Source organism: Rattus norvegicus, chromosome 12 (genome assembly GCF_036323735.1).
Source record: "Rattus norvegicus strain BN/NHsdMcwi chromosome 12, GRCr8, whole genome shotgun sequence".
Taxonomy (NCBI): Eukaryota; Metazoa; Chordata; class Mammalia; order Rodentia; family Muridae; genus Rattus; species Rattus norvegicus.
The window spans coordinates 14,439,388-14,452,202 of NC_086030.1; the positions used below are offsets into that span (position 1 = coordinate 14,439,388).

A 12,815-nucleotide genomic window follows, 5' to 3' on the forward strand; every position below is an offset into this window, starting at 1 on the left:
AGGCCAGAAGAGCCCATGTGAACCCATGGAGCTGGAGTTACAGAAGTTTTGAGCCACTCCGTGTGAGTGCTAGGAAACAAACCCAGATCTTCTGCAAGAGCAGTGTCCAGTTTTAATGGCTGAACCACCTCTTCAGCCTGTGACACTTTTTATTAATGTTTAAATGTATGGGAAGTCTGAGTACGTGTGAGTGAAGGTGACCAAAGAGGCTAGAAGACAGAAGCCTAGAAGAGTGTGTCAGACCCCCTGGAAGTGCAGTTGCAACCCGGTGTGAGCTGCCAGAACCAAACCTGGGTCCTCTCCAGGATCAGCAACTCTCCCAACCGCTGAGCTGTCTTCCCAGCCCTAAGCTCAGGGACAGTCCCGTTTGAGTCACTGGTTCATCTGCCTTAAGCTTACAGCACTCCTAGCACACTGCAGAACCTCAATAACACTTGCAGGATGTAGGAGATGGAGTAAAGGCCAGCCAGGCCTAGTGGTGCAGACGGGGGTTCCAGCCATCCAGAGGATGGAGCAGAAGGGGCCAAGGCTTGAGTGGGCCACAAAGCAGCTCCAGGGCCAGCCTGAGCAACACAGCAAGACCTCAACTCAAAGTAAACCTTTTGTGTGGGGGAAGAGAGAAAGCTGGGACTATAACTCGCCTAGCATGAGTTAGGCCATCGTCCAATACCCTGTGCCCACCCACACACCCTCACTCTCTCTCAGAGGTAGTACGTATACTAAAGTTCTGTCAGATACAGGCCATTAAGAGTTTATCTTTCAGATTAATTCACCAGGGATTTCCAGGAAAGTTACTAATTGTCTTAAAATATGTTCACGTTTATTCAGTGATCAGTAGCAAAATATTAATTTCCTAGTGGCTGTGGTTAGTGCAAGGAATAATGAGATGGGAAGACTTTACAGATGAGAGTAGAATGTTCCAGTTCATGACAATAAGGCTGCCAAAAAAGCGAAATAAACAAGGCTGCATGAGCGAAGTCCCCACCTGAGGTGAAGAGTATGTGAGGGCCCACACAGGGACAGGCTGGCACACGAGTGTGCCAAGGTTCTGATGTGGCACTTGAAACAACACGTGCTCTGGGATAGATACTTACAAGCCACTGGTCTAGCTTTGTTCACACACTCCATGTTATCATTGGTTCCATTCCCATGGCATTCTGAGAGCCAGGAGCACAGTAGATGTTTAATAAATATTTGTAAATGAAAGACAGCTGGAGGGAGGGCAGGCCTGGGCTAATTATCTCAAAGGCAAGACAGAGCTCTCTGACAATAAGAGCTTCAAGGCTGGGCTCACACCTCAGTCAGTAGCGTACCCCACCTAGCATGCACAAACTCTGGGTTTCATCTCCAACATAGCATAAACCAGGCATGGTAGCAATTCCTGCAGTCAGTCCCAGGACTGGAAAGGTAGAGGCAGGAGGGTCAGAAGTTCAAGATCATCTTCAGCTACACAAGTAGTCTGAGACCAGTTTAGAGAATATGAGACCTTATCTCAAGAAAAAGAGAGAGAGAGAGAGAGAGAGAGAGAGAGAGAGAGAGAGAGAGAGAGCGAGCAGAGGAGAGGAGAGGAGAGGAGAGGAGAGGAGAGGAGAGGAGAGGAGAGGAGAGGAGAAGAGAAGAGAAGAGAAGAGAAGAGAAGAGAAGAGAAGAGAAGGGAAGAGAAGGGAAGAGAAGAGAAGGAGGGGGTAGGGGGCAGGGAAGGAAGGAGAGGGAGAGATAGAGAAGGAGGAGGGAGGGAGAGAGAGAGAGGAGGAAGGAGGGACAGAGAGAGAGAGGAGAGGGAGGAAGGGGGGAGAGGGAGAGGGAGAGGGAGGGAGGGAAGGAGAGAGAGAGAGAGAGAGAGAGAGAGAGGGAGGAAAGAAAATGAGCTTCAAGTTGCCTATTTGCAATAAAATTCTGCCCTTTTCCTCCAAATTTGCTCAGGAGGTGGGTTCCCATCCCCACTGTAGGAGATAAAAAGTCTGAAGCTCAGGACAGTGTTCCCCTCTAATAGGTGAGGGAAACTGGGCCTCTGCAAGCTTCCCGTTTGCCAGGCTCTGCCCTCCTACGTGAGCACATCCTGCTGTCCCTCACTGGGCACTGCCCAGAGCCTCGGTGCAACACAGTCGCTCCTACGGCAGAGCTGCTCCCTTGGTAGGCTCACTGCACTGGAGGCTCCTGGCGATGCTGGGTCTTCTGATGACGGTTAAGGATGGACCTCTGGTTGAAGCTGCGGCCGCAGGCTGGGCAGTGATAGGGCTTCTCGCCTGTGTGGATCCTCTGGTGCCGCACCAGTCGCTCCCCCTTGCTGAAGCGCTTGCCGCACACCTGGCAGCCGTAGGGCTTCTCCCCTGTGTGCGCGCGACGGTGCACGGCCAGGTTGGCGTTCCTGCTGAAGCTCTTGCCACACTCGCAGGTGTAGGGCTTCTCCCCGGTGTGTGTCCTGCGGTGCACCAGCAAATGCTGCCTCCGGCTGAAGCCCTTCCAGCAGTCTGCACACTTGTAGGGCTTCTCCCCGGTGTGGCTGCGCTGGTGCACCTCCAGGTGATGCCTCTGACTGAAGGTCTTCCAGCACTCTCCGCACACGTAGGGCCTCTTGCCCAGGTGGGTCCTCTGATGCTTGGTGAGGTATTCCCTTAAGGTGAAACCTTTCCCGCACTCCACACAGCCAAAGGCTTTCTCTTCCTCGTGGGTCCGCTGGTGCCTGACAAGGTTGGAGCTCCGACTGAAGCCTTTCCCACACTCAGGGCACTGGAATGGCTTCCAGAAAGAACTGTGGGCGCTGAGGGCCTCAGGCAGGGGGACGCCAGGCTGAGGAGCAGGAAGCCCAGGCACACTGGTCCCAGAGCCCCCAGGCTCCTGCTCACAGGTGCCCCCTGGCACAGGAACCTGGATGGCAGCTTCTCCAAACCCATCGGAAGTCAACCCAACAAATGCTCTCTTCAGGTCTTCTTGCTGGGGCTTAGCCTCCTTCTCCTTGCTCCCAGCACCTGTGTGTTAAAGGAGGTCAACACTGGTGATGTTCCATCACACCCCCAGCCTGCCTCTCTGTACCTGTTTCTCTGCCAGCTCTAGGACGGTAGTTCTCAACCTTCCTAATGCTGTGCCCCTTTAATCCAGTTCCTAGTGTGTGCTGACCCGTAGCCATACAATTATTTCATTGCTACTTCCTAACTGTAATTTTGCTACTGTTATGAATCCTAACGGAAATATCTGATATGCAGGACATCTGATATGTGATTCCAAAGGGTTACAATCCACAAGTTGAGAACCACGGCTCTGGAGCACTGTCTGACCTTGCAGCCAGCCCCTAACTCTCTACCACTTGCAGATGTGAGCAAGCCTAGCTCCCTTATAACTCTCACCTAGGGCTTCCTACATGCCAGGGGCCATGCCGCGCTAGGTTAGGCTAGGGACACAGTATGGACTTACCACCACCACCCAAAACCTTCAAAACCAGAAGCTCACTTCTTTCTGGGGATCTGAAAGGAACTGAAAGACCCTACCCTTCACTAATACTCAGGCTGTGTCATGCTATCTACGGCTTTTTTAATGCTGCCCCACCTCAGACCTGAAGACTCCCTCTCCCACTGTGACACTGTGGTCCTCCTATCAAACCATGTCTGAAAACTCTCAGAGACCACCTAAGGAGCATGGTGCCCTATGACTTTGTCTCCAAATGCATCCCTTTATCTCAGTGGGGGGGGGGGGGGGGGTGTGGTTTGGTTTGGTTCTGGAATGGAGTCTCACTTTGCAAACCAGGCTGGCCTCAGACTCAGGCAATACTGAGTGAGGCCTGTATAACCACAGCCAGCTTCCTAGTCTGTCCCATCTATGGCTCCTCGTCTCTTCCTTTGGTTAACAACCTCAACACCTTCCACTTGCATGAGCCCTGAACTCTGTCTGACCTTTCTTTATTCCTTACCACCTCCCTGTCCTGATACTGAATTGCATGACAGACTTTAATACTCTCCCACTGAATGTTCTGCTACCTCAGATCAGTGGGGCTGGAGAGATGGCTGTGATGGCTGTGAGTAAGAGCACTTGTGCACCCAGCGGACCTGAGTTCAGATCCCAGCACACAGAGACGAGCCCAGTGTGGTCGCAGGAATGGCTGTAACACCAGCACTGTGGGTGGCAGAGGGAAGATCACTAGGACTGTCAGTCTTAACTGAAAAACTCAAGCTCCAGGTTTAGGGAGAGACCTGCCTCAAAGGAATAAGGCCAAGTGGTAAAGGGAGCAAACTGATACCCTTCTCTCTGTCCTCCGGGCATGAGCACAGGTATGTGCATCCATGTACACGTGTACAGCACATGTACTCAAGCTTAACTCAGGGATTTCTACGAAGACCACCCCCTGCGGACTCTCTTTATACTGCCGTCATCACTACCTCCATCTACAGTTGTCCACACAGGTGCAGGCACACTGCACTCTCCCATCCAGCACACCCCCACCCCCTCCCCATCCCAAACCAAACCAAAGCTGTCACTTAGGGCCTGCCTGCAGGGGGTGTTCAGTAACCATTTGTGGATGGATCAGACCCACAATCCTCTTCTCCTCCTTCCCTTTCTCTGCAGCCCTCCATGCCCTTCAGCCATGGGCACAAAACCAGTGTGTTGTCATCAACAACCTGCCTTGGCACGGCCAGTCACTGCCTTCTGTTTGCTTGTTCCGTCCTATTTCCTGTTGTTAGCCCAGGTATGTATCAAGCCAGCGTCTCCAAGACTCCACACTCCCCACCCTGTTCTGTCAGCAGCACCATGGCTAAGACAAGACTCTTAAGCTGCAGCTCCCAACACCTCCTCCTCATGCTGGCCAGCAAAGTCTTACCTGGAGGGGCGCCACAGTCCTGAGAGTCCACATATTCCCCAAAGCAGTCAATCTGTGCCGGGGCTACGTGCCTCCACTCCTCCTCAGGGAAACCCAAAGTCATGTCTTTAAATGGCCCCAGACCCTGAAACAACGGGAGATTGCTATAGATCAAGAAAGAGCCCTAGGACCTAGAGATGGCTCAGCCACTAAGAGCACTCACCACTCTTATAGAGAACCCACGTTCAGTTCCCAGCGCGCACGCATGCACACACGCACACACAGCAGCTAATATCAACCTATAACTCCAGTTCCAGGGGATCCAATGCCCTCTTCTGGATACTGAGTGCACCAGGCAAACATGTGGTACACATACATATATACATGCAGGCAAAATATTCATACACATAAAAAGTAAAAATAGATTAAAAGAAAAAAGTTAATACTCCTAGGGTTGGGAAAATGGCTCAGTGGGTTAAGGCACTAAACTAAACTAGTTGCTGCTAGGCCACATGACCTCAGTTCAATCCCTAGAAATAAATGGTATAAGGAGAGAACTCCCGCAAGCTGTCCTCAGATCTCTACAAGAGCACTGTGGTACATCCCTTGCCACACATACACTAAATACATTAAAAAAAAAAAAAAAAAAAAAGGGGGGGGGGGTTGGGGATTTAGCTCAGCGGTAAAGCGCTTGCCTAGCGAGCGCAAGGCCCTGGGTTTGGTCCCCAGCTCCAAAAAAGAAGAAAAAAGAAAAAGAAGAAAAAAGGAAAAAAAAAAAAAAAAAGGTGGGGTAGTCTACCAGTAGCATCAAAGAGAGGCTCAGGCAGAGCAAAGACAGAAGGAACTGGACCCTGGACAAGCTGGGAGCAGAACTGCCATCTCCCAACAGCTTTAACAGTGACTGACGTGCTCAGACTATGTGGCCATGGCTCTGCTCGCCCCCACCACCTCAGCATCCAAATGTCACCTGCACTCCCTCCTCAAGCTTGAGCCACCTCTGTGTATCCCCTCAAGCCCCACCTTAAGGCTGTTTAAAGCCTGATGACCTAGGCTCTGCTCCCCAGAACACACATGAAGGTAGAAGCAGAGAAACGAGCCCACAAAGCTACCCTCTGTCTCCTCGGAACACACGCACGCCAGAATGAACAAATAAAATCCACAAGACAGGTGTGTCGGCTCACCTGGGACGTGGCTGCAAGGAACCCAGCTGCAATCTCTTGGTCTCTGGCACTCACAGTGGGAAGCCCTGAACCCACGTGAAGAATGGGCAATGCTGAGCAGAAACAAAACACACTGAGGGATCAGGGCTGTCGTCTGCCAGCTCAACGGCACCCACCCAACACACACAACCTCAGAACCCACAGAGAATTACCTCAGTACCACAGTGACCCACCCACCCAACACACACAACCTCAGAACCCACAGAGAATTACCTCAGTACCACAGTGACCCACAGCCAGTTCTGCCTGTGCTGGCTGAGATTGTCCCAGCCCTGTCCCCTCAGAGTTAGGCACACCCCTGAGTCCCTCGTGAGGACAGCTTTCTCTCGGGTGGGTGAGGTTTGTTTCCCCACTTAATATTTGGCACCTCTCCCCTATCATCAGCACAGTGCCCAGTGGTTCTAGAAGGGTGTAAGGAGAAGGGAGAAGGAGGGAGAAGAAATGACAGGAGAACACGACTCTACATGTACCCTGTAAAACTGGTCAAGGTGTTCTGGGGATTTAGCTCAGTGGTAGAGCGCTTACCTAGGAAGCGCAAGGCCCTGGGTTCGGTCCCCAGCTCCGAAAAAAAGAACCAAAAAAAAAAAAAAAAAAAAAAACTGGTCAAGGTGTTAAAAAAAAACACTTCATCTGCCTTCTACTGGGGTAGGGGAGGTAGCTTGGAAAACTCAGAATTCTATCTTGCTCATAACTACTTAGACCAGCACTGAGTTTCTGAAGGAACTGTGGGTGGGAGGGGCCCTCCAGCCTCAGAAATTATCTGAGTCTTACCTTGCTCCTGGAAGGCCTGTGTCCCATCTCCAGGGCCCTGGCTCAGCTGTTCTGCGGTGCTTGGGCCTAAGCTCTGAACTCCTTCACCCTGAGGGATCCCCCACTCAGGCTTGACTTCTACTGGCCCCAAGTGGATACCTGATTGCCAAGATCCTCCGCCCAGGGCTGTGACCAGCTGTTCTCCCTGGGCATGGCATGGAACCTAAGAAGAATGAATCCCATACCAATTAGAAGGAGACCTGCTGGAGGCTGTTAAAAAGAGAGTTGAATTAAAGCTGAAAAAGAAAGCAAGGCTGGGAGTGGGACTCAGCTGGTAGAGTTCTAGCCTAGCATGTATGAAGCCCTGGAGCCCGAGGTTCCATCCCAGTGCCACAGAACCCCACCGTGGTGGTCCAAGCCTATAATCCTAGCAATCAGTAGAGGTAGGAGGATCTTTCGGAGTTCAAGACTAGCCTGCCAGGCCAGCCAGGACTACAATAGTAGACCCCATCTCCAAAAACAGGATAGAAAGGGCTGGAGAGATGGCTCAGTGGTTAAGAGCACTGTCTGTTCTTCCAGAGGTCCTGAGTTCAATTCCCAGCAACCATATGGTGGAAGAAGGAAAAGTTGCTGACCTCTTCCACAGGGAGAAAGCTAAGATCTCCCTTTGCAAGGCCCTGAGCAACTCCTGTACCATGTCATAGACAACCATACCCTCTACCTGCCTTGGCATCTCCAGGTCCAGTGAGCAGGTCCTGCTGAGAACTCTAGGCACAAGACTCACTGTTGGAAATCAACTTCACAGTTATAGACGCCCAAAATAAAAGCCACAAACGCCAGAGTGAACTAGCTATTGAGAAACCGGGGGAGTTTGCAGCCAGTCTCATAGAAAAAGGCAACTTGACAGGATCTAGAATCACCTAGGAAACAAACCTCTAGGGAATGTGTGTCTACATCTGGCTAACTGAAATGGGAGGACCCACCCTAAATGTGGACGGCTCCATCCAATGAGCTGAGATCCTACACTGAATAAAGGGAGGGAGGGACTGGGGAGAGGGCTCAGCAGCTACCCTTTGTGCAGAAGACCTAAGTCTGGCTCACAACCACTACACATAGCTCTAGTCCCAAGCCTCTGTGGACATCCGAATATATCTGTATGTGTTAACACACACACACACACACACACACACACACATACATCAAAAGGTTATAATCTTTAAAACAAAAAGGTGAAAGTGAGCTGAGCACCAGCGTTCATCACTACTTCTTGAAGGTGGATGTAGTGTGGCCAACTGTCTCATCCCCTGACACCACACTTCCCCAACAAACTATGAGCCCTAATGTGAGCCCAAACCTCTCCTCTTCCCCCGACCCACTCTGTGCCCTGGCCCCAACCCCTGGCCTTAGATACTTATTTAAGCCAGGTTTAATCCCAGCACTCAGAAGGCAGAGACTCTGAGTTTGAGGCTAACCTGGTCTACAGAGTAACTTCCAGAACAGCCCTGGCTACACAAAGAAACTGTGCTCAAAAAACAGCAAACAAAGAAAGATATGTATTTAAGAGCTAGAGAGAGAGTTCAGTGGTTGCTCTTTCAAAGGACCCTGGTTCAATTCCCAGCACCCAGATGGCAGTTAATAACTACCTATAACTCCAGTTCCAAGGGATCTGGACTCCAGAGGCACTGTATAAACATGATGCACAGACCTCATACAGGCTAAACACCCATACACAGAAAATTTTTTAAAAAATTAAAGATTTTTTTTCTTTGTTAGAGACAAGATTTCTCTGTGTAGCCCTGGCTGTCCCAGAACTCACTCTGTAGACCAGGCTGGCCTCGAACTCAAGAGATCTGTCTGCCTTTGCCTCCTGAGTGCTGAGAATAAAGGCATGTGCCACCACTGTCTAGCTTAAAAAAAAAAATTATTTAGAATGCCTTTTTTTGTACGTGTGTGTGGTACTTATGCATGCAGAATGCATGTTCATGTCAGTGTGAGTGCGCATGTATGAACATGTTGTGCACAGAGGGTGAACTCTGCCTTTCCCTATCAATCTGCACCCCATATATTCAGGCAAGGCCTGTCGCGTCATTTCCTGCTTGCTGACTTCATCAGGCTATGCAGCCAGCTCCACCTCCCGAGTGCTGGGACTACAGGTTCACCACACACACCAGTGTGTACATGGAGGCTAGGAAACCAAACTCCAGTGGTCATCTCTTTCATCACTGCACCAGCTCCCCAACCCTATAAATGTCTTTAACACATCCCACTCTGGTCCTCCTCAACTCCTTTCTGATTTTGCCAAAGTGGAGGTCCCTAAGGGTAAGTAAGGAGTCCCAGAGTGACAGGCAGTCTGGGGTTATGCCTGAATCCCAGTCGCCTCTGGCAGAAGCGCTCACACATTAGCCTCTGCCCAAGGGCCTGCAGAGTTTACAGTGGACCTGGAAAATGATCGCAACTGCTTCCATTGGACTTGCTGCTCACCAGGAGTCCCTGATGCCCAAACCACCGCATTGGGCTCTTCTGCCCGTGGACATCTTTCCTAGATGGCTTTCTTTTGTTTAACAGCTTGTGGATATGATGTGTGTGAGGGAGTGTGTTCGTGCACATGCATGTGCCTGTGAGTACAGACACATGTGGCACCCAGCATGTGAGATTGGAAGACAACTTCCAGTGTTGGCTCTCACCTTCCACCTGACGGTACACACTCTTGCTGAGCACGCCCAGCTCCCTGGCCTGCAAGTTTCCGGGGGCTCTCCTTTCTCCACCGCCAGTCCACCTGCACGCTATCTCACGTACCCTCTCTATAGGTCCTGGAGATCTAATCTCCGGGCCTCAGGCTCGCATGGCAAATGCTCACCCACTGAACCATCTCCTCAACCCCTGAATCTTCTTGGGAAATGCAGCCACTTCCCAGGAAAGGCCCTCTGGGGACTGGGGGACAATGGAGCAGGTCCCATGCCTCATCTATTCCCACCACTTCCTTAACCTCTTCAACTATGATTCCCACACCAACCGAGAAAGGCCTGGACACCCTCTTCTCACCCACCGCCTTGGCCTCCGTGCTCCCCATCAGCTCCTCCACCATGGCCACCAGAGCCTTGCCACTGTCTGGGCTGTGTTCCCGGATCCAGGTGTAGAGCTCTCGGGGCAGGATGGTGAGGAACTGCTCCAGCACCAGCAGCTCCAGGATCTGCTCTTTGGTGTGCAGCTCAGGCCTCAGCCACCGTCGACACAGCTCTTGGAGCTCCCTGAGGGCTTCCTGGGGACCAGCAGCCTCTTGGTAGCGGAACTGCCGAAACCTTAGCCGAAAAGCCTCAGGACTAGAGTCCTCCCCTCCCCTGCCCCATGGCAGCTCCTTCTCCAGTTTGACCACTGGAGCACCCATCTGCTGCTGAGGATCTTCGGCCATCTCCAGACGCTCTTTCAGCATCTTCAAGCTCCAGCACGACTGAGGACAACAACAGGGGTGACCCGTCTGAGAACAGAAGATGCACACAAGGTCAGCCCATCTACACAGTTCCGGGTCTACACAGTGACCTTCTCAGAATTCTGACACCTATCATGAAAATCCTATCAACTGACTTGAGCTTAGGTCAGTCAGGGTGGTGACCATAGAGCAGACAAAATCAGGACAGATTTCTAAGGTTAAAACTGACAAATTCTCTAGAGACCTGACTGTGATAACTGTGCTCAGACTAAGTACTGTGCCACACAGGTCACTGCGCTGCTCTTGACTGCCCATCATAACTAGACAGTCATACCCTGCTGAAGACACAATACATTTGGACACAGAAAAATCAGCTGGAATTGAGCTGGAATTTTCTTCCACGTTAGCTGGTTTTCATAGTGCTGGAAGGTGCTATACAGGCCACTGAAGGAGAAAAGCCTCCCAGCAGGGACGCTTGCGTGCTACCGTAATGAATGGCCTGACAGACAAGGCATGCGGACCAGTGCAACGGGGACCTGAAGGTTATGGAAATAGCCAACCGCTTCTGCCTTGTGGACTTGTGGACTGCTCCACAGGAGGGAATTCATGCCTGGTGCTGTAAACCGGCTCAAAGGCCCATAGCCAGGGAGATTATGAGACAGACATGGTGTCAAACCACCTTCTAAATATTCATGTCTGTACTTATAGATTGGTGCTGCTCTCTGCCTTGGCCGGGGAAGCCTCTGTCTATCTCCAGGTAATGCAGAAACTCACAACCGGTCGAAGCACTGAGAATAAGTGACTGTTGAGTGCTCGGGTCTAAATGGAGCATCTGTGTCAACCCCACACACAGCCAAGGCTCAGGAAACATACTGGAAGGGGGGGGGACAGAAAGAACCTAAAAGTCAGAAGATGGGGAAGAGTACTGTGAAATGTGTCTTCTGGACATGACACAGCCATTGCACTTGTGAACTTACTGCAGCCATGGTCATCTACACAAGACCTGCATAGGATTAAGCCAGTAAAATCGGTCTTCATACCAAGAAAACAGAGGAGGTCATGAAATTGGAGGGGTGTAGAGGGGAGTTAGGGTAGACATACTCAAGACATATATGCGTGTACAAAAATGTCAGAGAATAAGTAAAAGATGAGACAGAGAGAATATGCACGCAGCTATAGCTGTCTCCCTCCCAAAACATGGGAGGTCTTAAAAGAAAGATGAAACTGGAGAGGCAGCTCAGACATTAAGAACACTTGCTGCTCTGGCAGAGGACCCAGGTTCAGTGCCCAGCACACATGTGGTGGCTCACAACTGTCTGTGACCGCAGTTCCAAAAAAATCTATCGCATCCTCTGAACTCTATAGGCACCAGGCATTGACATACATGCAGTGGAAAAAACAACTCATCCCATAAAAATAAAAATATATCCGAAAAGAGGAAGAAAGAAAAAGTTGGGTGTACTGGTGCACATCTTTAATCCCAGCATTGGGAATAAGAGGCAGGAGATATCTGTGGGTTTGAGGTCAACGTGCTTTACATAGTGAGTTCCTGTCTCGAAAAAAGAAAGATTAACAGGCGTGTCGTCAGTGACTTGTAATCCCAGAACCTGGGTGCCCAAGGCAGGAGGATGGCGAGTTCCCAGCCAACCTGGATACGACAAAACTGGAAGGGAGGGAGAGGAAAAGAAGATGAAGGGAGAGGAGAGAAAGGGAGGAAGGAATGACAAGCGGGAAGCAAGCATTACACCCAAGGAAAAAGAGGCTGCAATGCAGACTATAAAATGAGCCTTGTTTTACTTCCGGGGCAGGCAGTCTGGCAAAACAGGCCCCAAGCCCAAAACACTAAGGCGCTCTGCTCATTAGAGCAATTAGCGGGCAACAGGTCACGACCTTAAGCTACATATTCTATTGGGTGTTTCTGTATTTCTCTATCGGCCTGTTAAACCGACTCCTCCTTTTTCCATCTACAACACTCATCTTTCTGCTGCATAGAGCTTTCTCGAACGTCCCAGCTATTGCCCAGCTCGGTTTGCCGGTGCTCTGGGAGCAAGAGGCCCTCGTGGATCTTCCAGGCCTCTGGCAGACAGAAGGTGCCGCGTGGCTATTCTTCCAATAGCTGTCTTGCATCTGCGTCTAAAAAACGCTTGGCGTCCCTTTTCAGAGTCCCAGGGTCAAGGTCTTCCTGCAGTTCGTGGACGCCCTACGTTAGGCCCCCAGCCTGGCCCGACCCGCATGGATCTTACCTAAGATCACGGCTGTGCGAGGAGATAACGACCTTCGCAGCCGCTGCTGCCCCACCGACCTGCTGCCTGCTCCGTCCAGCCCCGCCCCGCCCGGACCCGGCCGCGGCCTTGACTGCGCGCTCAGCACCTGCCCGGGCTTGCGCGGACCGGAAGTAGGTGGCGGATGCTGTCAGGCAGGTGCCCTATGGAAAGAGCCAGTGTCCGGTTCCTCTCTAGGATGCTCGGAGGTCCCAGAAGGAGGTATATCTCTATGGTCGCTCATGGCCACTCCAGGCTCCCACTCCTACCTCTATGGCACTTCCATACCTTCTTTTTTAATGAGTCTCTACAAAAAGGAGTTTTTCTGCCTTAGGGTAAAAGATGGATAAGTCTTTGTGTATAAACGT

At 51.2% G+C, this 12,815-nt stretch overlaps 2 protein-coding genes across 2 annotated transcripts in view; both read right to left on the minus strand.

Annotated features, from left to right (window-relative positions):
* The window catches only part of Hint1l2 (histidine triad nucleotide binding protein 1 like 2), an 865,401-nt gene that overhangs the window by 657,127 nt on the left and 195,459 nt on the right, over positions 1-12,815 (minus strand). The window lies entirely within an intron of this gene.
* Positions 2,071-12,532, minus strand: Zscan25 (zinc finger and SCAN domain containing 25). Its single transcript, NM_001108851.1, has 6 exons — positions 12,430-12,532; positions 9,806-10,234; positions 6,781-6,982; positions 5,971-6,062; positions 4,811-4,934; positions 2,071-2,969 (listed from the first exon to the last, which is right to left on the minus strand). Exons 2-6 carry the CDS (start codon positions 10,187-10,189, stop codon positions 2,140-2,142), a joined length of 1,632 nt encoding a protein of 543 aa, NP_001102321.1. The 5' UTR covers positions 10,190-10,234; positions 12,430-12,532; the 3' UTR covers positions 2,071-2,139.

Coding starts and splice junctions, on each gene's coding strand:
- Zscan25 (NM_001108851.1), bottom strand. CDS start 10,189: ATGCTGAAAGAGCGTCTGGAGATGGCCGAAGATCCTCAGCAGCAGATG. Junction 6,983..9,805: donor GGAGCACGGAGGCCAAGGCG/GTGGGTGAGAAG, acceptor CATTCTTCTTAG/GTTCCATGCCATGCCCAGGG. Junction 6,063..6,780: donor ACAGGCCTTCCAGGAGCAAG/GTAAGACTCAGA, acceptor GTTTCTGCTCAG/CATTGCCCATTCTTCACGTG.